Here is a 23,385-nt window from a genome sequence, read left to right as displayed (position 1 = left end):
CCAATAGAAAACAACGAGTGTTACTCAACGGGCAGGCTTCTGAGTGGCTTCCAGTCACTAGTGGAGTACCGCAAGGATCAGTGATGGGACCAATTTCATTTATTTTATACATCAACGATTTAGAAACAGGGTTAGAATCCTCCCTATCAAAGTTTGCTGACGATACCAAAGTGGGTGGAAGGGCCCTCACGACCGCAGATTGCGAAACCATCCAAAGGGACCTTGAACCGATCATTCAGTGGCAAATGTCATTCAACGTGGACAAATGTAAAGTAATGAAGTTTGGATCCAAAAACAGTAACCATACGTACAGCATGCATGGGAAACCACTGCAGGTCGTGGAGGAGGAATCGGATATTGAAGTCACCATCAGCAGTGACCTGAAACATGCAATACACTGTAAAAAGCATATAAAAAGCCAACACCATGCTAGGGTTCATATCGAAGAACTTCAGTATAAGACGCCGGAAGTAATGTTGTCCTTGTATAACTCGATGGTAAGACCTCACCTTGAGTATGCGGTACAGTTTTGGTTGCCTAGCTACAGGAAGGACATATAATTATTAGAGCGAGTTCAGCGACATGCTTCGAAAATGATTCCACCACTGAGGGCTCAGCCACGTGAAGAACGACTCAAGCGACTCAATCTCTTTACGCTGGAAAAGAGACGCTTACGTGGAGATAAGATACAGGTGTTGAAGTACCTGAAGAACTTTAATAATGTCAACCACTCCAAGTTTTTCGAGCTACAGTTTAACTTAAGAACTAGAAACAGCGGTCTACATATTCAAGCGAGGCGGTGTAATCCAGAAATTGACAGGTGTTTCTTTTCAGACCGAGTCATACCCCATTGGAATAATCTTCCCACAGAACTAGTAAATGCGAATACCATCAACTCCTCGAATCGACCGTCATTTCATTGCGACAGGAGTAAATTGAATACCGAACTGCTTTCATCTGCTCTGCAGGCACCAAGTGACTATCGAGCAGATTCAATCATCAAAGGGGCAACCTCGTAATGAGCCAAAAGACTGTCTGTTGCATGCATTTCATCTCTCCATGTTTCAATGTTTCCTCCTACTCCTCCTCCTCTTCCTCCTCCTCTTCGTCCTCCTCCTCTTCCTCCTCCTCCTTTTCCTCCTCCCCCTCTTCCTCCTCCTCCTATTTCTCCTCCTCCTCCTCCTCTTACTCTTCCTCCTCCTGCTCCTCCTCATCCTCCTGTGGACACGGTCTTCATAGAAATTAAGAATAAATCTCGTAAAATATTAGTTGGACTTATCTACAGACCGCCAAGGCAGACTGTGGATAAAGACTATTGATATTAGAAACAAATAGCAGTTGAGAGGCATTAATAGTGGGAGAATTTAACTTGACAGTGAAAAGTTGGGGCTAACTGTTTAACTCTCATACAGGGATCTACCTTTACGAAATTTTACTAGAATGTTATTTAAATCAACTTGTTCAAGAACCGACTCTGGAAAATAATATACTTTACCTTATCTTTTCAAAGACAGCTGATCTAGTTAACGAAGTAAATGTTGGTCCAATTTTTAGTTCTAGCGATCACCGAATAGTCACATTCAGCATCAAGATGAATGAAAGTAAAGTAACTCCTAGTAAAGAAAAGGTGCCAGACTATCAGAGAGCGAATTTCGTAAGACTCCGATCAATTCTAAATAATTCTGACTGGACTGTAATTTCGACGGAAACAGATATTGATAAATCGTAAGAGGCCTTCACCACAATATTGAACAATGCCATAACCATATGCGTACCCTATCGTAACAGATGTTCAACTTTTAAGAAAAAACCCAAATGGTGGAATAACGAAATTCAAAATAGCCTCTCTCTTAAAAAAAAAAAAAAAAAAAAACGCGTATACAATAGATACATATCAACTCAAAGTGAGGCTGACAAACAAGAGTTGGACAGAATTCGCCGCAAAACAAAAAAAAACAAAAAATTAAACGAAGCAAGAAAAATCTTGAAGAATATATAGCGGAAACAAATAAATTTAATCCTAAAGATTTTTTAGCTATGTAAATAATAAAAAGTCACTCATTTGTAGTATCGGACCACTTGCTAATGATAATGGTAACCATACGAACGATGAAAATGGAATGGCTACAGTCCTAAATAACTTTTTCGCTTCCGTATGTACAGACTAAGATTGTTCATCACCTCAACCGCTGGAGGGAGGAAGGACCGAAAAGATTTTGAATGCCGTACTCATCGTAGAAAGTGATATTTTAAGCACAATTGAAATGATATAAGGAAGCAAATTTCCTAGTCCAGACAAAACTACCCCTAGGGCCTTAAAATAAATCAAACATCAAATTTGTAAACCGCTCTCCATCATATTCAATAAATCTATAACAGCTGGAAACGTTCCGTCGGATTGGAAACTAGCAAATGTCACACAGATTTTCAAAAAGGGGGACAAGTCTCATCCAGGAAACTATCGACCAATTAGCCTGAAATCGATTGTTTGTAAGTTAATGGAGACTATCATTCACGACAATATGGTGAAATTCTTCGAAGAAAATAATATAATAAATAATTCGCAACATGGCTTACGTAGTAAACGTTCGTGTTTAACTAACTTACCTGATTTTTTCATGATATTTTTGAGGTGTTCGATGAAAACAGATCAGTATAAATCATATATCTGGATTTTCAAAAGGCATTTGATAAGGTCCCCCACAAACGGTTGCTCAGTAAACTATTGGCACATGGTATCTCAGGTAACATTCACAATTGGCTGGTGGACTGGCTCTCTGAACGGAAACAGAGAGTAGTTCTAAATGGTGTTTCATCTACCTGGCTCGATGTCAGAAGCGGTGTACCTCAAGGATCAGTGCTTGGTCCCATGCTCTTCTTAAGTTATGTTATTGATATCGATGATGGGCTCACTTGCAAAGTATCAAAATTTGCTGATGACACAAACATCGCTAGTAAGGTAACATGACACTCGACGAAGAAGCATTACGATCAGATCTAAATCGTCTTACACATTGGGCCAATCAATGGCAAATAAAATCTAACGTTGACAAATGTAGAGTGTTACACATCGGAAACGATAACAATCGCGTTCAGAACGTGATGAATGGCCAACAACTTTCTGCAGTAAGTAAAGAAAAGGATCTTGGAATCACTATATCACTATATAGTTAAAACCGCAAACAAATTGGCTTAATCGTACGAGTCTCTTATAATAAATCAGAAAAAAAAGTAATATTCAAACTGTATAAGTCGCTGGTTCGACCCCATCTACAGTGCTGTGTACAGTTTTGGTCTTCCTATAACAGAAAAGACATAGAAAAGTTAGAACGGGTTCAGCGGAGTAACAAAAATGATTCCAAGGTTGATAAATGTATATTATGAACAAAGGCTTAAAGAAGTAAATTTATTCAGCCTATCAAAGCGAAGAATTCGAGGGGATTTAATAGAAGTGTTCAAAATGTTTAAAGGATACATTAATATTAATGCGGAAGATTACTTTACAATTGATCGATCAAATAGAACAAGAATAAATCGCAATTTGAAGATAAGTGGTAAAAGATTATCGTCTCATGAAGCCAAACACTTTTTGAATCGAGTCGTTAATGTTTGGAACTTTCTACCCTGTGATGTCGTTGATAGTACAACAGTTACGGTCTTCAAGAATTGATTAGACAAGTATTTTGAATCCAACCAGCAAATAAGATATTACCCATTGTCGTAATAACGTTAAGTTATTTCGAATACTGGTGTCCTTGTCCGTTTTTATCGACCGGTTAGTGGTAGCAGTAACGGTAGTCCTTTCCTCTTTCCTACATAATTGCCATGCAGTTTTTCCATGCTGCATGGTTCTTTTTCCTTTCCTGCCAGCTTTGGCTGGAGTGATGGGAGGGTGTGGAAGATCCTTCGCCTTTGCTGTCCTTTATCTTCCACCTTTGATTAGATAGTTAGTGTAGCTTGTCACAAACAGCCTCGTAAGGACCAGCAGGTTTGCTGTTGTTTGTTCTTGCTTTGTGTTGTGTTCCTCCTCCTCTTCCCCCTCCCCCTCCTCCTCCTCCTCCTTCTCCTCCTTCTCCTTCTCCTCCTCCTCCTCCTCCTCCTCCTCTTTCGCCTCCTTAATTTACTTTTAATTCTTTCTCATCCCAATTCTTATTAAATTCGTTTTTTACGCTTCCATTACCATTTTATCTTTTTTTGTGTGTGTAAATCAATCTCTCTCTCTCTCTCTCTCTCTCTCTCTCTCTCTCTCTCTCTCTCTCTCTCAAATGTTCAAACAATGTATAAGTCAATTAAGTTTTTCTCGTGTATTTTTTTTTAGCACGCAAAGGAACTGCGTAACGATCAGCTTCAACCCCCCTACCACCACCACCACACCACCACCCAACCACCACAAACACCACCACCACCACCACCACCATCATATCAACCTCAACACATGTCTTTGTAACTTTGTAATGCTTGACACCATCGATCCTTCACTGCTTCTTGGCATTCACGAGACACAGACAGACAGACAAACAGACGAACAGATGATTGTAATGTATAGAATACGACCGTCTAATGGATATATAATCAGACCCGTGCATATATCTCTTATTTATTATTGTGTGTACACACACACACACACACACGAAGATATAGACATCGATATTATGGCGTTATATAATTGATGAAGAACGAGAAGAAAGCAACTCCGGGACAAGTTTGTAAGATCCAAAAAAGGGGAATTTCAAGAATGGACTTAGGAACAAGGCGAAATGAAAATCACATTGTAGTTCTGTGTGTGGGTGTGTGGGTGTGTGTGTGTGTGTGTGCGCGCGCGTTTTTTTTTTTTTTTTTGTGTGTGTGTGGGGGGGTGGGGGGGTGGGTGTAAATAAATAATAATAATAATAAACGGTTTATTTCATGAAGTACCAGGCAGCCCTAGAGCTGAAAATATACATCAATGGAAGATGAAATGAAATGAATGAGACAAATGAACAAAGTAGTATGATTGAAAATGTGTGTGTGTGGGTGTGGGTGTGTGGGTGGGTGTGGGTGTGTATGTGTGTGTGTGTGTGTGGGTGTGTGGGTGTGTGCGGGGGGGGGGCAGGTACCTGTACCAGTACCGGTACTAACGGTACCAGCTAAACGGTACGGTACCGGTACCAGATTGCTCGGTACCGGTACCAGCTTGCTCGGATTTATTTATTGTATTTATTGATAATTCTGCATGTCCGATTCTTTTTTTTTTAGGTTGCTAATAAATAGTTATTGTTATTAGACTATGATCGAGTACATCCATAATAACTAAACATGTTCTTTTTTATCGAAAAAATAAATATTCACTTCACTCAGAGAGAGAGAGAGAGAGAGAGAGAGAGAGAGAGAGAGAGAGAGAGAGAGTACAACAGAAGAAACATCCTAATTGAGGGCAGAAATAAATGAGAGGAAAAAGTCCACACACACACACACGCACACACTGGACTTATTTCTCATTTATTTCTGATCTCAATTAGGATGTTTCTTCTGTTGTACTCTCTCTCTCTCTCTCTCTCTCTCTCTCTCTCTCTCTGAATGAAGTGAATATTTATTTTTTTCGAAAAAAAAAATAGCATGTATAGATATTATGGATGTACTCTATCATAGTCTAATAACAATAACATTATATATCAGCAACCTAAAAAAAAGAATCGGACACGAAGAATTATTCAGCAAATCCAGAAAAATAAATCCAATAGTAAAATAATGGAGACGGGAGCTATGATGGAAACGAAAAGCAGGACAAAATGGTGGGAACTTGGGAAGACGGTCAGCGAGGCAGTGACTCAGCAGCGAGCACAACATTCAAGGCTTAATTTGTCTCCACAAGGCCCATTTCGGTACCGCATGGAGACTGGCCAGCCCCGCGCGCCGTCAAGCGTCACCAAGATCCAAACGGTACCGGCACTAGCGGTAATGGTCAGTGCCGAGTGATCATGAGTCTTCCCGGCACTGGGTACCGGTACCGGGTGCCGAGAAGAATCGATTCAGCCAAATTAAGCCTTGAATGTTGTGCTCGCTGTTGAGTCACTGCCTCGCTGACCGTCTTCCCAAGTTCCCACCATTTTGTCCTGCTTTTCGTTACCATCATAGCTGATCCCGTCTCCATTATTGTATTACTGGATTTATTGGATGATTCTTCATGTCCGAATCTTTTATTTTATGATACTAATATATATCGTTATTGTTATTAGACTTTGAGTACATCCATAATAACTACGTATACATGTGCTATTCTTTTTATCGAAAAAAATATTCACCTCATTCAGGGGAGAGAGAGAGAGAGAGAGAGAGAGAGAGAGAGAGAGAGAGAGAGAGAGAGAGAGAGAGTTTTCTTTACAGAAAATTTATTTAGGAATTTCATCAGACGGCATTGAGAAAAAAAAATGGGTACTGGTACCGGTACCGGTACTAAAGGTACCTGAGTTTTTGGTACCGGTACTACCGGTACTCAAATTAACGGTACCTGTCCATCCCTAATGTGTGTGTGAAAAAGAGAGAGAGAGAGAGAGAGAGAGAGAGAGAGAGAGAGAGAGTGTGTGCGTGTAAACTTTCAAGTCAGAATCGTTATGAATATTTAAGATCAATCGATATACATTACATATTTTTTTCAAGAGATGGACACACACACACACACACACACACACACACACACACACACACACACACACACACACACACGTCTGCCGTAGCTCAGTGGAAGAGAGCTGCGGTTCAAAAAATGGTTTACTAACAGAGTGGTAGATGAGTGGAACAGGCTGAGCACTCATGTGGTGAGTGTCAATGCAATCGTTACATTAAAAAATAGATTAAATTAATTCATGGACAGCGATATTAGGTGGGGTTATATTCACGGGAGCTTAGGTTCAAAGGAGCTGCCTTGTACAGGCCTACCGGCCTCTTGCAGACTCCCACGTTATTATGTTCTTATGTTCTTATGTCCGCGCTGCAAGGCTTAACGGCCAAACAGGCGGCGGTTCGGGCCCCGCCCAGGCCGGATTCTTTCCGTTGACTAGGAGTGGTTAATGTCCCCCCTTGATCAAGGGGGATGTGGTGTGTGGTGTGTGAGGTCCTGGCAGTACCCAGAGATCGACGATAATGAGCATGCACTTGCTCATGTCGGGAGGGTACCTGCTGGCGAAAGCGAGTCCAACTCGTGATCAGGCCGTGGTGAATTATACACACACACACACACACACACACACGCACACACACACACATATACACATTCTTCATGTATTAACTTTTCTTTTGCAGTAAAGGAAGGAGCTCACGGGCAAAGCAATAATTGAGAAAAAAAAGTCCATAAATCACTGCACCTATAAAAGAGAGTATAAATGAGTGGCCAAAAGAAAGGTCAGTTTCGGGTGGAGAGGTTCCTCAATAGTCTCCTCTTGAAGGAGGTCAATTCGTAGGCAGAAGGAAATACAGACGAAGTAAGATTGTTCCAGAGTTTACCATTGTAAGGGATGAAAGAATGAAGATGGTGGTTTCCTCTTTCACAAGGAATCTGGGCAACATAGGGATGGGCTAGAATAGAGAGTTGAGTGCAGCGGTGCCGGGGAAGGGGTGGAGGCATGCACTTAGCAAATCAGTCAGCATAAAATTATCGATAGCAAATAGAGAGAGATGTAACATTGCGGGGGGATTTGAGAGGTAGAATACTATCAGTAAGAGGAGGGGAGTTGATGAGACGAAGAGTCTTAGACTACTCTGTTCGGGAGAGCTGTGTGTGTGAGTGGAGCCCCTCCAAACATGAGATGCATAGTGTACCCCATAGGAGGGTGGACAGAGTCCTTGTATATGGATAGCATCTGGATGGGAAAAGAATTGGCGGAGACCATACAGAACGCTTAATCTCGAGGAGGCTGATTTAGTAAGAGGAGATATGAGTTTTCCAGCTGAGATTTCATAAGGATAGATCGATGATGTTTATTGTAGAAGGTGACAGCTGAGTGTTATCGAGGAATTGGGGATGGATGTTTGGAAGATTGGGTCGAGTTGATAGGTGGATAATTTGATTTTTTAAGGCTTTCAAGTTCCTCTTACCCCATTCAGAAATTATATCAAGGTCTGACGTTCAGCGTTCTGCAGCTTCCAGCGTAGAATCATGCAGTTCTTGTTGGGAGGATCTTCTGTCAAGGGATGCTGAGTAGAGTGAACTGAGTAGGAGTGTATAGGACAGTTTGGTATGTAAAGAAAATCATTGATCAGCAGAAAGAGAGTGGAAGAAAAAACAAAGCCCTGCAGGACACCACTGTAAATAGATTTAAGTGAAGAACGGAATCCGTCTACCACAGCAGAAATAGATCGGCCACACAGGAGACTGGAGACAAAAATACATAGAGAGGGAGAGAAACCGTAGGAAGGTAGTTTAGAAAGCAAAGATTTGTGCCAGACTGTCAATAACTTCCAGGATGATCTAAAGCAACAGCATAAATTTCATCGAAACCTTTAAAAGAGAATGACCAAGAGTCAATAAAAAAAGCAACAAGATTACCATAGTCGGTTCCACGAGAGCTGACAAAGATTTTCCTTCAAGAGTGGTCTCGCGGACTCGGTATCATTGCATGGGTGATGGTACTGCGCGCTCATTGGCCAATTCTTAACTTGTTCTGCTGCACATAAAATTGATTTGTATTCCTACCACAACCCGTTGTGAGTTGTAAGGTAACAGATTGCACCAATCTGGGGAGGCGGTGGCTGAATGGATATCGTTACGGCGCCGCGTTCAGGACGATGCGAGTTCAATTCCCACCCGGTGCCACCAAGCTAGGATTTTTCAGCCGCAGCCGAGTGGCTTAAAACTACCCACTTGCTGTCCAGAAGACCACCTTTCAACCCGGACTCTAAATTCTAGGATTAAAGATGAGCTCCGGGAGGGCAGCATGAGCCAATGCAAGATGGCGCCACTGTAAACACTCGCCTGCGCCAGAACGGGCTGGGCCGACCATCAGGCCCCACCGGGAAGAAGCCTTGGGCCGATCATCAGGATCCACCGGGAAGAAGCCTATCGGCGCAATAAGCCACGACGTAAAAAAAAAAAAATAAATAAATAAATAAATAAATAAAAAAAACGGATGCAATAATATATTTATTAATAAGTATGTGCCTTAGGAGCTATTATAAATTAATCTGAAACGACATTCATAACAAAACTAAGCGACTGTTGAGGGGGGGATTTTTTTTCTACTGTTTACTACTACAAAGAGCTAGGCTACAGTCTAATCAACTCATTTATTGTAAGATTTCTTGGTATATTTTTAGGCCTGGCTTAGTCATAATGTGTAGTGATGCTACGGAGTCATAACGGAAACATTGGCCTGAGGCAAGAACCTTCTCATTTATTTCATCATCCTATCATTAATCCTGAAATATGTTTCTAATATTTTTGGGTAATAAACTAATAAAAAGCCATAAGGAAGAGCGATTATAAGAATAACTACATTTATATATAAATAGTGTTGATTTTAAGAGGTAGCAGAGAACGAGAGATTGTAGGCTATGTCATGGCAAACGAAATTGCCGCAGCTTAGAATTAGTAAAAACAGCCATTGAGCGGCGTGGAGACTGTCACTCAAGGAATGACGCCAAGTCCGCGAGTCCACCACTGAAGGAAAATCTCCGCCAGCTCTCGTGGAACCGGCTATAGTAGAACGTCCCATGGAGAATCCAAACTGGTGATCAGAAAGGTCAAAAGTTAACCCGGTAGCTGCGGGGATCATGTTTCTTAAAGGCCCCTCTAAGCGAGAAAAATGAGAAAAAATCATCACTCACGCAAACCATTTCATAATATATATACCAAAGCATTTGTGATCAGTTTATGCATCATCTGTTTTGGGGGGTTTATATCATGGCAAAAATTTGGCCCGTCGCTCGCTGGTACACGGTAAAGCCACAAATTTGGCCCGTCGCTCGCTGGTACACGGTAAAGCCACAAATTTGGCCCGTCGCTGCTACTGGGTTAATAGATGCTCAAAAACTTTCCCGTTACGTACTTCTTCAAAACATTAGAAATAAAAAAAGTATGGAAGTCTAAGGGATTGGGTCGGTCACCCTTCTTAGGCACAGGCTGTATGTAGGTGTTCTTCTAACAGGAAGGAGGGTAGATGCTGAAAGGCATTGACGAAAGAGTTTGAGCAGACAGGGTGTCAGCATGAAAGAGCAGTTTTTAAGGACAATAGTAGGCACTCGTTGGGTACATGAGCCTTTTAAGGATTGAGGCCAGAGAGGGTATAGAAAACATTACATCCTCAGATGTCTGCTTATCGACTACACGAGACACGCCGTTTACCTCCCGCTCAAAGTATCTCTTGAGAACTAAAAGAAAAAAAGCTCTCCCTTCCTTATTTTCTAACGCTCTCCATATTTAAACCATTCGTACTTACACTCCTCCTCGAAGTCATAGCTGCAGGACTACTTATGCGGCGCCGCCATATGTATATACGCATTATCCCTTCGTCATCCTTATTAGCCTCATACGCTGTGGGATCACGGAGCGCAAAGTAAACGGAGTGCGGGAGGATGCTGCCAAAATTCAGAGCATTGACGATGGCTCCAGCTTCAGGCGAAGCTACACTGAGGGCGACTTAAAGCTTCCCGATTTGGGGGGAGGAAAGGCCGTTCTCAGCATTGTGCGGGGTGTTCATATTAGTGAGCGATAATGAGCGATGGGCGATGAGGAGACTGAGGGGAAGAGGAGAAGGAAAAGGAGAAGAGAGGAAAGGGAAAGGAATTGGTATTAAAATTGAATAGGAGCTGGAGAAAACAATCAATCAATCAATTAGTGGGGCCATACGCCAGGGGGCTCGTCGCCTCGACCACCCTACGACGCCATGTCTGAGGGTCCCTCCGGGCGAGTCTCCATGCAGGCCCCCTTCCCATCCTGATTACCTCCTGGCAGGATCTATCGACTTGTTCAAGTCAAGAACTCCGTGGGCGTCCCCTTGGCCTCCTCCACTCAGGATTGTCTCTTACAGAGACAACCCGATGAGCAGGATCAGCTACTAGGTAACGTGCCACGTGCCCTTATAGCCTGAGTTGGCATTGACGCACTATGCAGGAAATAGGCCTCGAATTAGTCTCACGGAGTAGTTCCCGGTTTGACACCAAGTCATTCCAGCGACATCCCATGATTCTGCATAGACATTTATTACCAAAGGTATCAATTCGCCTCTCCAAGTCCCCATTCGGTGCCCATGTTTAACAGACATAGAGTAAAGCCGGTATTTCACGGAAACGGTTTTGGTCGGGACCCAGACCTTCGGGCGGTGACTTTAGCTGAGCTGCTGTGTGAACATGACATGCACCAATCACACGAGGATGCTACGTTTGATGGCCATTGGGCAATCTTGGTATTGATCTTGACTTTCAGGGACCGTATACCTACTTTCAGGTAGAAATACATGTTGATTAATTTCTGTCAGTCATATTATGTTTTAAAATAGTTATACTTACACCGAAAACAAAAATGAATTATCATTAAATTTACACCTCACCCTTCCTCCCTCCCTTCCTCACCTCACCTAGATGAATGAGATGAATTTAAGAGTTGCTCAGTTGATCCAAATACGACTGGAGATTTAAATGTAATGGTTAACAGTTTTAGAGACAGAGAAGGCAGAAGGTGAATTAATAACAAGTGCTCACAGGTAGTATGGTGGAGCGAAAACATTGGATTGCAAAACACTTAATCAGAACCCAACTAGGAATAAATACGATATCTGCAAAGTCCCTAACTAAAAATATTCAAAGTAGTATAGAAAAGAGAGAGAGAGAGAGAGAGAGAGAGAGAGAGAGAGAGAGAGAGAGAGAGAGAGAGAGATAAAGGAAACAAAAGAGGAGAGAAAGCGAGATCGAGCGAGAGCTATCTATAAATTATTATAAATAAACTATCTATGAAGTGTTATAGTAGGATATCAATGTATTATTATTATTATAATTATTATTTAGTATCACCAAGAATTAGGCATACAATTGTCAATGGAAAAAACCCACGACAGATAGAACACGCCACCTAATAGGAATGTCGTCTGTCAGTGTTTACCGTCTCAGTTTTATATACAAAGCATTTCATCGTGCGTAGAGGTCACCTTGACATACGTGACCAATTGTAACAATTATTTTCCAACCTGTAACTCGTGACTCCTTCACGAGAGTCCGACTGACACACAACGGCAGTCGCTCTCGCTCCGACGCTCCTTGTACATATAGGCTAAGAATATATTCGCCTTAAGGAAGCTGAAGTCTTAATCAACGCCCTTTAAACGCCCCCCGATACGCCGTAACATAATTGGTTGGCAGCGGTCCCCACCGCGCCTGTGCCTTCGCTACCTCGTTCTCCTCCAAGTTCCAAGCCACGAGAACTCACCAACAAACTCCGGGGACAGGCGTAGAAGGAAGGAAGGAGTCACAGGCCAGCCGTCCGCGGCAACTCACCAGGCACCAGCTACAAGCTCTCTACAGGCGTCAAGCCTCGAGCCACGAACAGGCCTACGCAGCCGAAAGCAAGGGCCACAATCTACAAGCCGCCCCACACGCTTCAAGCCAGCGCTGCTAAGAGCACTACAAGCCACTCAAACCTCACTCGAAGCCCTCCACGATACGCAGAAGAATTCACACCCTCGGGCCTCCGCCCGCAGGAGGAGGCACGCCCCGCTGACCTTGGAACAACCCACATGCCCCTCGCACCACAGCGGGCGGCAACACCGCCGCTGCCGGAAGCATCGGCCCAAACCTCTTCCGGCAAACAGTCAACTAGGACAACCGCGGATATCTCCCGGTGACTGCAAGCAGTTACCACTACCGTTCCTGCAAGGCGTCTTCTCAAGAGGTTACACACCCAAGTCGCCATATCTGCCACCGCGGCCCATCTCTCAATATAACAAGAACGCCGCAGCCGTCCTACGTCTGGCAGCAGTGTTCCGGCACCAAAACACTGCCAGTCAAATCGCCTCGTCAGCAGTTTCCAGCAGCCATTACGAGTCTCCCGATGTCTACCCTTTCATCAACTCTCACCGCCGCTGCTGCCGCGGCCGAGGTCTTCCGACGCGACTCCACAGGCTGCACGTACCCCAGGGCGTCGCCACCCTTCGCCCTCAACACTCCATCAGCTGATTAATCTTGGTATTTGTGGATATTTCCTTCTGGTCAAAATGTGCCGGGCTCAGCTTATTCCAATTCTCTTTCGAGCAGAGGCACGATTTTTTTTATTTCTGTGTATCTAACACTGTTAATCAGTCATAATTGTGAGAGTAACGTTCATTCGCATACGATATTGATCCTTTCTTATTGTCTGCTAGCTGTAAAACTGTGATTTCCCTGATCATAGTTCATCTTCCTCATTGTGCCCTGGCTCCGTTTTCTCTTCGCCGCTCGGGGGAAACCCAGCAAGTTAAAGGCATACTCACTTAATTTTCTCCTACCCAAAAACAAAAAAGAAAACCGCTGTTTTTAATAGAATTATTATTTCATATACCCATAACATTATGACATTCCATTATAACCTTAACTTCTATTACGTCTAATAGGCACCTTGCTAGCCATCCTTTCTTGTTTTTAGGGGTTCGGCGCAAACTATTAATTCATACACGTTACGTTTATTGGTTAATATTTACAGCTATCGAAATATGCTCCCATACTTAACATTGTACTATATTTCACTGCTGTATGTTTCACTACTGTATTTTTTTTTTTTAGGAGCTAGATGAACGTTTCATTGTCTGTAACTATGCCAGTTGATAGCTACTTATACATGTGTCCTTATATTTTTCTTTTGAGAGATTTCTAATGTTTCATGTCACACATGTTGTGTTTTACCTCTCACTATTTGTATTATTACTACACAAATGTTCTTACATAGCCAGTGTTTTATTGTAATTGTATCATAGGCAGTCTGCTTAACAGGATCCCACTATGTATATTAATGGTATCTAGACTGCTAGTTAGAGTTTTGTATATCGCGAGGTCGCGATCACTGGTAGGTGATCGAGCAGTGTTATAGTAGGATATCAATGTATTATTATTATTATTATTATAATTATTATTTAGTATCACCACGAATTAGGCATACAATTGTCAATGGTAAAAAACCACGACAGATAGATCACGCCACCTAATAGAAATGTCGTCTGTCAGTGTTTACCGTCTCAGTTTTATATACAAAGCATTTCATCGTGCGTAGAGGTCACCTTGACATACGTGACCAATTGTAACAATTATTTTCCAACCTGTAACTCGTGACGCCTTCACGAGAGTCCGACTGACACACAGCGGCAGTCGTTCTCGCTCCGACGCTCCTTGTACATATAGGCTAAGAATATATTCGCCTTAAGGAAGCTGAAGTCTTAATCAACGCCCTTTAAACGCCCCCCGGTACACCGTAACATACATATAAAGATTCAAAGTAGTACAGAAAAGTGGAGAGAGAGAGAGAGAGAGAGAGAGAGAGAGAGAGAGAGAGAGAGAGAGAGAGAGAGAGAGAGAGGGGTTGAGAGAAGAGGAGTTGAGAGGAGAGGAGTTGAGAGGAGTTGAGAGGAGAGGAGAGGAGAGGAGTTGAGAGGAGTTGAGGAGAGGAGACGAGATGAGTTGAGGAGAGGGGAGGAGATGAGTTGAGGAGAGGAGAAGAGACAAGAAGAATTGAGAGGAGTGGAAAGGAGAGGAGAGGAGAAGAGAGACGAGATGAGTTGAGAGGAGAGGAGAGGAGACGAGAGGAGTTGAGAGGAGAGTCGAGGCGAGGCGAGGCGAGAGCGACGTCATTGAGGTGGGAGGAGCAGTTGACCCAGCCGGCGAATCAGGGTAGGGAAGTGAGACGGCCGGGCTGGCTGCCAGTGAAGCAAAATAGCTCCAGCCTATCCGCTCTTGTACTCCCTCTGGTCCATAAGCAGAGTCCAATCCGTGAGCTTTTGTTCACGGATGGGGTCTGCTCAACCAAAATCGTTCCCGTGAAATACCGGCTTAAGACAGGGAGCACAAGGGACTTGAAGATCCAGATCTTTGTCCTTCTGCACAGGTTTCGACAACGCCCTATACTCGTGTAGAGCGAGTCCATAACAATCCGCCGTAAGACTTCCTGGCGAGACTCACCGTTGCTATGAACTGCGCTACCAAGGTATGTGAAACTTTCAGAGAAAGATGAAGGTAATTAGTAAAAGGAGAAGTACGACCAGGAATAAGAATAAGGAGGAAGAGGAAGAAGACCAATTGGAAGAAGAGTACTAGACGGAGGAGAAGATAACGGTGTCATGAGTCATTGTTCAGGGAGTGGCCAGTGGAAAGTTACCGCGGAAGTCCCCGCCATTTTGATTGAGAGAGCGGGAAGAAACACTTGAAGGCGGGAACGCGCGCTATTTCAAATCATTTCGTTAATACTGCCAACGCTGAACTATGTGTGGGATGCACGACCCACTATGACCAATGGCATGTGTTAAGTTATTAATAAATAATAATTCCATAGCCGTTAGGGCGTTTTAGCGTAAGTGTTGCACAGAAAACGAGATGCTGTATGGCGAGAACTGGCATATTGACCGCGGAACCCGGCCTGAGCATTGTGGGATGGCCGCCATCTTCCAAGTCATCTCCTGCCCAGGCTTCGTCGCGAGCGGACGTCCCTCTTACCGTCCTCCCACAACACGTTCTCCATCGTGGGGTTTTCCTGTCTGTAGTATCCACAATTCCAGAGTGATTGTATACTCAGGTCTAGGGAAGCCCGTGGGAGGAAGGAGGGCACGGCGCGTTGCAGTGAGGAACGAGAAGAGGACAGAAGGACTCCAGGCACGGACCACGAGGAAGACCAGGTGTGGCTTGGCTTCTCCCCACCTGCAGCTAAGTAATCTAATTCCTAGGATGTTTTAGCATAGCTACTAGGTTGCTGTGTGCTTGGTGTTAATTAATTATTCTTAATTTCCAGCGAGTTTCTTTGTTGTTTTCAATAAACTTAAGAGCACGTTTATCTGGCTTTTGCTTACCCTATGAGAGATGTGATTAGTCAGATATTTAAATAAATAATAAGGACTAGAGGGGCTGTGAGTCTGATAACTCAATTTTCAGTTATTTATTTTATATATTTTTTATTGCTGAGAATTTACGGGATTTTCGGAAGTCCAGACCTTTCAAGAACCCCACAAACGGAGTTCGAAGAATGATGAACTTGACTTTGAATAAGTCCATGGCCATGCAAGAGGAGGGGAAGAGGAGGGACCATAGATGAGAGCACGAATAACGGTGATGCAAGAGGAGGAGGAAGTGGAGGATTATGATGAATTGTAAACAAGAAGAGAAGGACGAGAACGAGAAGGAGGGATGTGAGGATGACATACTTGAAGAGAAGGACGAGGACATGAACGAGAAGTAGGCAGAGAGGAAGAGGAGAGGAGTAATGGAGGAAAATTGAGGAAAAAGTAGAAGGCAATACAGAGAGGGAACAGCCTAAGGTTGGTAGGGTGATTACGGTGACATGAGGAGGAAGAGATAGCAAGACGTAGAGGTAGAGGGAAAAGAAAAGGAGAGGAAGATTAATGGATGGATGCTGAAAAATACTGAGGGAGCAAGGGAGGACGTGGAAAGATGGGATGAGTAGGAGGTGGAAGGAAGGTGATCAATTGGCCATGAAGAAGGAAGCGACGAAAAGAGGAAGATGGAACGGTTGAGAGAGAGAGAGAGAGAGAGAGAGAGAGAGAGAGAGAGAGAGAGAGAGAGAGAGAGAGAGAGAGAATATTAATGACAGATGTGAATGAGTTACAGCCTTTGCATATTAATGAGAAAGAAGAAATGAGAAGAAAATAATGATGAAGGAAAAAAAAAATGAATGAGAATGCCAGGGAATCAAGAAGACACAGATAGTAGACAAAAAGGGAGGAAAGGGGGGGGGGGGGCAGGGGGAGCAGGAATAAAAGGAAAACGGAAATCCGAACCAATTGAGGAAAAGAGAGTAGATATATGTCGAGGGGAAAAAATGGACGAAAACACTTCTACCATGTCTCTCTCTCTCTCTCTCTCTCTCTCTCTCTCTCTCTCTCTCTCTCTCTCTCTCTCCTACATACGCCTATTTCTTCATCCTTCCTTTGGCCAAGACCAAACCTGGCTCGTTTAATGTCTTACAGTTTAAGCTCATGTCTTTTTCACAATTTTTTTCCGCCTCTTCGCCTCCTTCTCTTTTTGAAACTATTTGATCCTCTTCTTTCATCTCCTTCTTTCCTCCAGCTATTCCTTTTCTTCTGAATCCCTACTTCCTCTTTCCTTTTGCTTGCCTCTTTCTCATTTCATTGTTAGGTGGGGAGGGGAAGAGTGGAGGGCATGAGAGAAAAAGCTAAAAGAAGTAAAGAGCTTCACCTGCCCGTGATTTAACTTGCAGGTAAAGTAGCGGTCAGAAAAAGCAGCCTCGCTCAGCGGTGTGGGTGTGGGTGTGTGGGTGTGGGTGTGGGTGTGGGGGGGGGTGGCGGTCAACAGTATCCTGTACTTGTTTCCTTTAAATCATTCTGCCTAAGCGAAGTGAACTTTTTATGTATGTGTAACTTTGTGTGCATTGTCAGTTGTGTGTAATCGTCAATATTGATATTTCTTGGAATACTGAATTAATATTTTTGTCACTATCGTATTGTATTTAAAAAAAAATCATTATTGTTTAGTGTATAGTTACCTTCTATTATGTTTATTCTTTGTGCAGTATTAATTTTTTTTTTTTATAATAGGAAATGTAGTCTATGCTCTTCAAGGTCTTGGAATACTGAATTAATATTTTTGTCACTATCGTATTGTATTTAATAAAAATCATTATTGTTTAGTGTATAGTTACCTTCTATTATGTTTATTCTTTGTGCAGTGTTATTTTTTTTTATAACAGGAAATGTAGTCTATGCTCTTCAAGGTTGAATTTCTATTTTAAATTTCGTTTTTTTTCTGTTAGCTGTTTGCTTCGTTGTTTTGTTGTTTCGTTACTGTGTCCGTGATTTGTGACGGCGGGCTTCCCGAGTATACGAGTTTCCCCTCCCTCCCCTGCGGCGGGAGAGCGTTGGAGCGACTTTCAGTGTATGCTCTATTGATCAGTAGAGCTGAGCACAATAGACCAGAGAGTAACACGCCTTAATTTTGAATCTTTCGCACTGAATAACAAAACCAACCATCTGGCCGGGACCTGTACTAACATCGTCTCTCTTTCCCTCCCCGTGCAGGCATGTGGCGGCGCGTGGAGGCCGTGGCGGGGCGCGAGGCGGTGCTGCCCTGCGAGGTGGGTAACTTCGAGGCGTCAGACATGGTGTACGTGGTGCTGTGGTACAGGAACGGCAACAAGGAGCCCATCTACAGGTAAGGCGAGGCTGGGCGGGGCGACAGGTGTGAGGGCGGAGAGGTTTGGGTGTAGAAGTGATGGCAACGGTGATGGTTGTTCGGGTAATAGTAGTAATAGTTGTTGTCGAATTAGTAGTAGTAGCAATTATTCTTATAGCTATAGGTGTAGTTGTTTAATTGGTTGTGCAAGTGATTTAGACGTAGCTGTTGTAGCAGCAGCAGCAGCAGCAACATTAGTTGTAGTGGTAGTAGTAGTAGTAGTTTTCTTTCAAGAGGAGGGTATCAGGACACCTCTCCTCCCGAAACTGACCTATCTTTCGGCCACCTCTTTGGATACTTTTTAGGAGCAGTGAGTAGCGGGCTTTTTTTTTTATTAATGTTTGCTTTTTTTGTGCCCTTGAACTGTCTCCTTTGCTGTAAAAAAAAAAAAAAAAAAAAAAGTAGTAGTAGTAGTAGCAGTAGTAGTAGTAGTAGTAGTTATAGTGTAGCGGCTGCCTACGCCGCTATTTCGGAAACCAAACATCGTTGTTTGTGCGTTTCCTAGGCAGCAAACGTAACCGCAAGGGTTACGCCGTATGGGTCCGCTAAGGCGGCCTGTATTGGTTAAAAGATACAACTTTGAACCTTGTGGTGATTCCATTTACGAGGAAGTTGTTTGTTTTTAAGGTTTATTGTACAAGAAACAATAATAATATATGCATGTTATAAATGGTTACATTATAAATATATTGCAAAATGCACAAAGCGGGCGTCAGCCCGCCGTTGTCGGGGTTGCACCCGAAACAGTTCAGGGGGGCAGCATATGTACCTTGCTGGAGGTGCGTGGGGGCGGTGGCTAGTGCCGCCCTCTGCTGTCTCTCGCTCGTCGCCCGGTTGGGCGCGGAGCTGCGCGCAGCACCTCAAGCAGCACGTTGGTCGGGGTGTGGCGGATAAGGTGGGCGGCCCTGGCTTCACCTCTCCGCAGCAAGCCGCCTGCTGCAGGGGGGACACCGTCCACTGGCTCCTGTCGTAGGCGGGCGGTGGCGGGGCAGGACAACATGTAGTGCACCAGCGGGCGCCTGGTGCGCCCCTCGCAGTGCTCGCACGTCCGCCCCACGAAGTCATTGGCGAGCTCCTCACGCGTGCAGTAGCCCAGCCTGAGGCACTGTAGGAGCACGCCGACTTCTCTGGGCTGCTGCTGGGCGGGGTCTAGTGGGTGGTAGGCCGTGGCTCCAGCATACCACGCCGCCTGCCTCTTCGTTGCCTCCAGCCCTCGGTGTTGTTGGTGGGCTTCGCTGGCTGCCGCCTGCCTAGCCTGTGCCTTGGCCTGCGACAGGCTTGGACGGACAGGCTTGGTGACGGTGGGTGCCTGGGTTGCCCTCTTGGCCGCCTTGTCCGCCGCGTCGTTGCCTCGGACGCATACGTGGCTGGGGATCCAGTTAAGCCGGACCCGCCTGTCCTGCGCTGCGAAGCTCTGCAGGTCGCCCAGGATGGCGTTGGTGAGGCCCACGTTGTCCCTCGGCTGGGTCCGCTGAAGGGTCTGCAGCGGCGTCCGCGAGTCCGTGTGGATCACCACAGTGGCCTCCCGGCGGAGTTGGGCGTGTTGCAGGGCGTGCAAGATGGCCACCAGCTCCGTCTGGAGGGTGGAGTAGTGTTCTCCACGCCCGCTCCAGACCACCCGTGACGAAGGCGGCGCCGGTCGTTTCGCTGTCCAGATCCACCGACCCATCAGTGAAGTAGATGGCGCTGTCCGGCTCTGTGACCTGGGCGATGGCTCTGAGGGCGTGCTGGCGCACCTCCAGTGTGTTGCACAGCGCCTTGCTGGAGGGCAGCTCTGTGGCGGTGAAGACAGCAGGGGGTGGGTCCCACGGAGGAGGGGGATTGTAGGCGGGGCTGGGGCAGTCAGGCTTCAGCCACATCCAGCTTCATGTGGGGGTGAGGAGGCGGGTGGTCAAGGTGGTGTTGACGAGCCACCTCTCGACGCCCTGCCGCATGGCCAGCCGTAGCCTCCTGTGGGCCACTCCCTCCACGTCGCGCTACAGGAACCTGGCCACCTGGCAGGCCATGACGAGCTCCACCCTCTTGGCTAGGGACACCGGTCTGACCTCGCTCTGCATGACACAGGCGCTGGACCACCTCGGCGCCCACAGCATTATCCTCATGGGGTTGTTCTGCAACACCTCCAGGCGCTCCTGCTGGGGACGAGACAGCGCTACGAGGACAGGAGCACTGTAGTCGACGAGGGAGCGCACGGCCTGCACGTAGTACAGGCGGAGGACGGAGAAGTTGGCGCCGGCGCTCGGCCGCGTCATGGCCCGCATCACGTTGAGCCTGGCTTGTGTCCTTTCCCTCAGGTAGGAGACCTGGGCCGTGAAGGACAGCCGCTGGTCAAGCCACACCCCGAAGTACTTGTAGGACTCTGTCCATGCCAGTCCGACTCCCTGGACATGCAGCTGGCAGGCGGGCGTGGTGACCTTGATGGCCATGGCTCGGGACTTGTCAGAGGAGATCTTGAGGCCCAGCTCCTCACACTTGTCGCTGATGAGGTCCAGGGCTTCTTGGGCACGGGTGAGCTTATTTCCTCGCCCGGTGACGACGAGGGCGAGGTCATCAGCGTAGCTGAGGAGGTCGGCGCCATCCCGGAAGGGCAGCGCCACCAGATCCTCCATCAGTAGGTTGAACAAAAACGGGCTGAGGACGCCAACTGGGGGGTCCCGTTCTCGAATCCCCTGTAGGAAGATCTGTGGCCCTGGAACCTGACTCTGGCCCGGCGGTGTTGGCGGTAGTCCTGGAGCCAGGCGAGCAGTCTTCCTCGAATCCCCTTCCTCACGAGGGCTGCGAGGATCGCGTGAGGGCTGGCCAGCTCGAATACTTTTTCGAGGTCGAGGAAGACTGAGATGGTGGGCTGGTTGTTGGTGTGGGCCAGCAGGGTGGTGATGCTGTCCACCGTGCTCAGGCCCCTGGCGAACTCGAACATGTTGTTGTGGAGGCCCCCGACGCGCCACTGCAGGCGGGACAACACCATCATCTCGGCTGTTTTGCCAGTGCAACTGAGGAGGGAGATAGGCCTCAGCTTAGTGGGCTCCCTCGGCTAGGGGATGGGCTGAATGTCAGCCTCCTTCCAGGCGGGCGGCAGGCGGCCCGCCCGCCAAGACGCGTTGAGCAGGGCCAAGAGCGCGGTGTCCCCAGCTGGCCCGGCGTGAGCTAGCATGGAGTACGTCACGCCGTCTGACCCCGCGGCCGTGTCCCGTCTTCTCTTGGCTCTGGCAAGCTCATGTTGGGTGAGGGGGATGTCTGCCCCTCGTGGTAAAAGTGTCAACCAGCCGCTCTACCTCCTGGCGGGGATGAGGGTGGGCTGCCGGGCGGGGCGGGGCAGATCCCGAAGCAGTCCTCAGGTTGTGCCACAGCTGGCCGAGGGGGGGGGTGTTGGTTGAAGGAAGCGCACAACTCCAGCCACTTCCTCTCTTTGGCTCGTAAGGACACCTGCCGCGCGCGGGCCACAACCTCCTGCGGCAGCCCCAGGTTGGTAGCGGTGGGGGGCTTTTTGTACAATTTTCTATGTACATTGACGCGGTGGTTGTGCTCCCGCACCTCCTTGTCGTAGAACCACCAACTGCGGCGCCGGCGGCGGGTGGCGGCGCTCCCGGGGATGGCTGCGTCTGCTACCCTCGCCATTGCAGCAGTCAGGTCCCTCTCCTGTTGGTGTAGGTCAAAGGGAGGCTGGTAGTCTGCCCACCACTCCTCGAGGGTGGCCCGAAACCTGACCCAGTCCGCTCCCCTGATGTTCCACCTCGGAGGGGGAGGTGGGGGTGCTGGTGGGGTCAAGGTGAGGGTGGTGACGATCCCGTAGTGGTCGCTGGTGAGCGTTGGGTGCACCTGCCAGCGAGCACCGGGTGTCAGGTCGCGCGAGACGGTGAGGTCGAGGCGGCCCCCCAGGACGTGAGTGGCCTCCCCGGTGTTAAGGAGGCGGACGTGCGGGCTGTCCTCCAGCAAGACGGCCAGGTGGCGGCCCGCGGCGTTGGTGGGGGAGACAGACTGCAGGAGCGGGTGGTGCGAGTTAAAATCACCGCCCACCAAGACACTTGAGTGCGCGGCGAGGCCGAGCAGCTCCCCTGCCTCCAGCTGGTGTCGCTGGCTCCTGTAGATGTTGTATACAGTGAGGGAGAGCGCTCCCAGCTGGAGCTCCACCGCCAGAGTCTCCACGCCGTCCCCGCAGTGCACAGGGGGGGGTGATCCTGCGGTGAGGGATGGCGTGAGGGTCTCCTGCAGCAGCACCACGTCCAGCCCCTCCTGAAAGATGGCCTGCAGCACCTCGTGACGCTTGGGTCGCAGGCCCTGCACGTTCCACTGCAGCACCCTCAGACAGGGCGCCGCAGGGGGAGCAGGAGGAGTGTACCGCTCACTGCGGCTCTCCATCTTGGCGAGGCGCTTCAGCTGGGTGGAGGGGTTGCTGGGCGCTCTCCCTCGGTGGTGATGGTGGTGGAAGGGGGTTGCGGGCGCCCTCCATGGCGGCCGCGAGCACCTCGTCGCGCAAGAGAGCGTCGAGGTCACTGTCGCTGGAGGGAGAGTGCTGGCGGTCAAGTAGCCGCCTCACGACCTGCACCACGCGCACGAGGATGGCGTTGAGGACTGTGCGCGTCTCCTCGCTGAGGCTGGTGTCGCTGTCGCCCCTCGCGGTGTTGTTGGTGGGCCTGTCTTATGGTGGGGCTATGCGCTGCGCGGAGGGCTCCTCGGTGGGGTCACCACTCGGCTGGGTGCGGTGTCCGCGTCGCCTGTCCCTCCTCCTCTGAGGTCGAGGGGTGAGGGGAGGGGGGTGCAGGGTGCTGGGTGGGGCAGCGGCGGCGGCCGAACTGCTCCCTGCTGGCTGCTCCCTCTCGCCTGACCATACTCCATGCTGGGTGGGGTTCCCGAGGGACGGGCGGTTAATCCCCCATGCCGGCCGAGTTGGTTGGGGCGCGGGAGCAAACCTGCGAGCACCTTGTTGCTGGGGGCGCCCACGTGGTCCCTGCTGCTGTTGCTGCTGCCGCCGCTGATGCTGCTGCTGTTGCCGCTGCTGCTGGTGCTGCCGGTGTTGGCGCCCCTGTGTTGGCGGCAGCCTCCCGA

The 23,385-nt window shown here is 47.4% G+C and overlaps 1 protein-coding gene across 1 annotated transcript in view; it reads left to right on the top strand.

Moving 5' to 3' along the window:
- Positions 1-23,385, top strand: part of LOC126995289 (kin of IRRE-like protein 2) — a 251,711-nt gene that overhangs the window by 74,665 nt on the left and 153,661 nt on the right. The window contains exon 2 of the mRNA XM_050854778.1: positions 18,189-18,321. Within this exon, the coding sequence (XP_050710735.1) occupies positions 18,189-18,321 (133 nt within the window). The remainder of the gene's footprint in view (positions 1-18,188; positions 18,322-23,385) is intronic.

The sequence above is a fragment of the Eriocheir sinensis genome, chromosome 7 (assembly GCF_024679095.1).
Source record: "Eriocheir sinensis breed Jianghai 21 chromosome 7, ASM2467909v1, whole genome shotgun sequence".
Lineage (NCBI taxonomy): Eukaryota > Metazoa > Arthropoda > Malacostraca > Decapoda > Varunidae > Eriocheir > Eriocheir sinensis.
The sequence above is the reverse complement of the archived record's forward strand: the minus strand, read 5'-3'. Positions and strand labels throughout refer to the sequence as shown.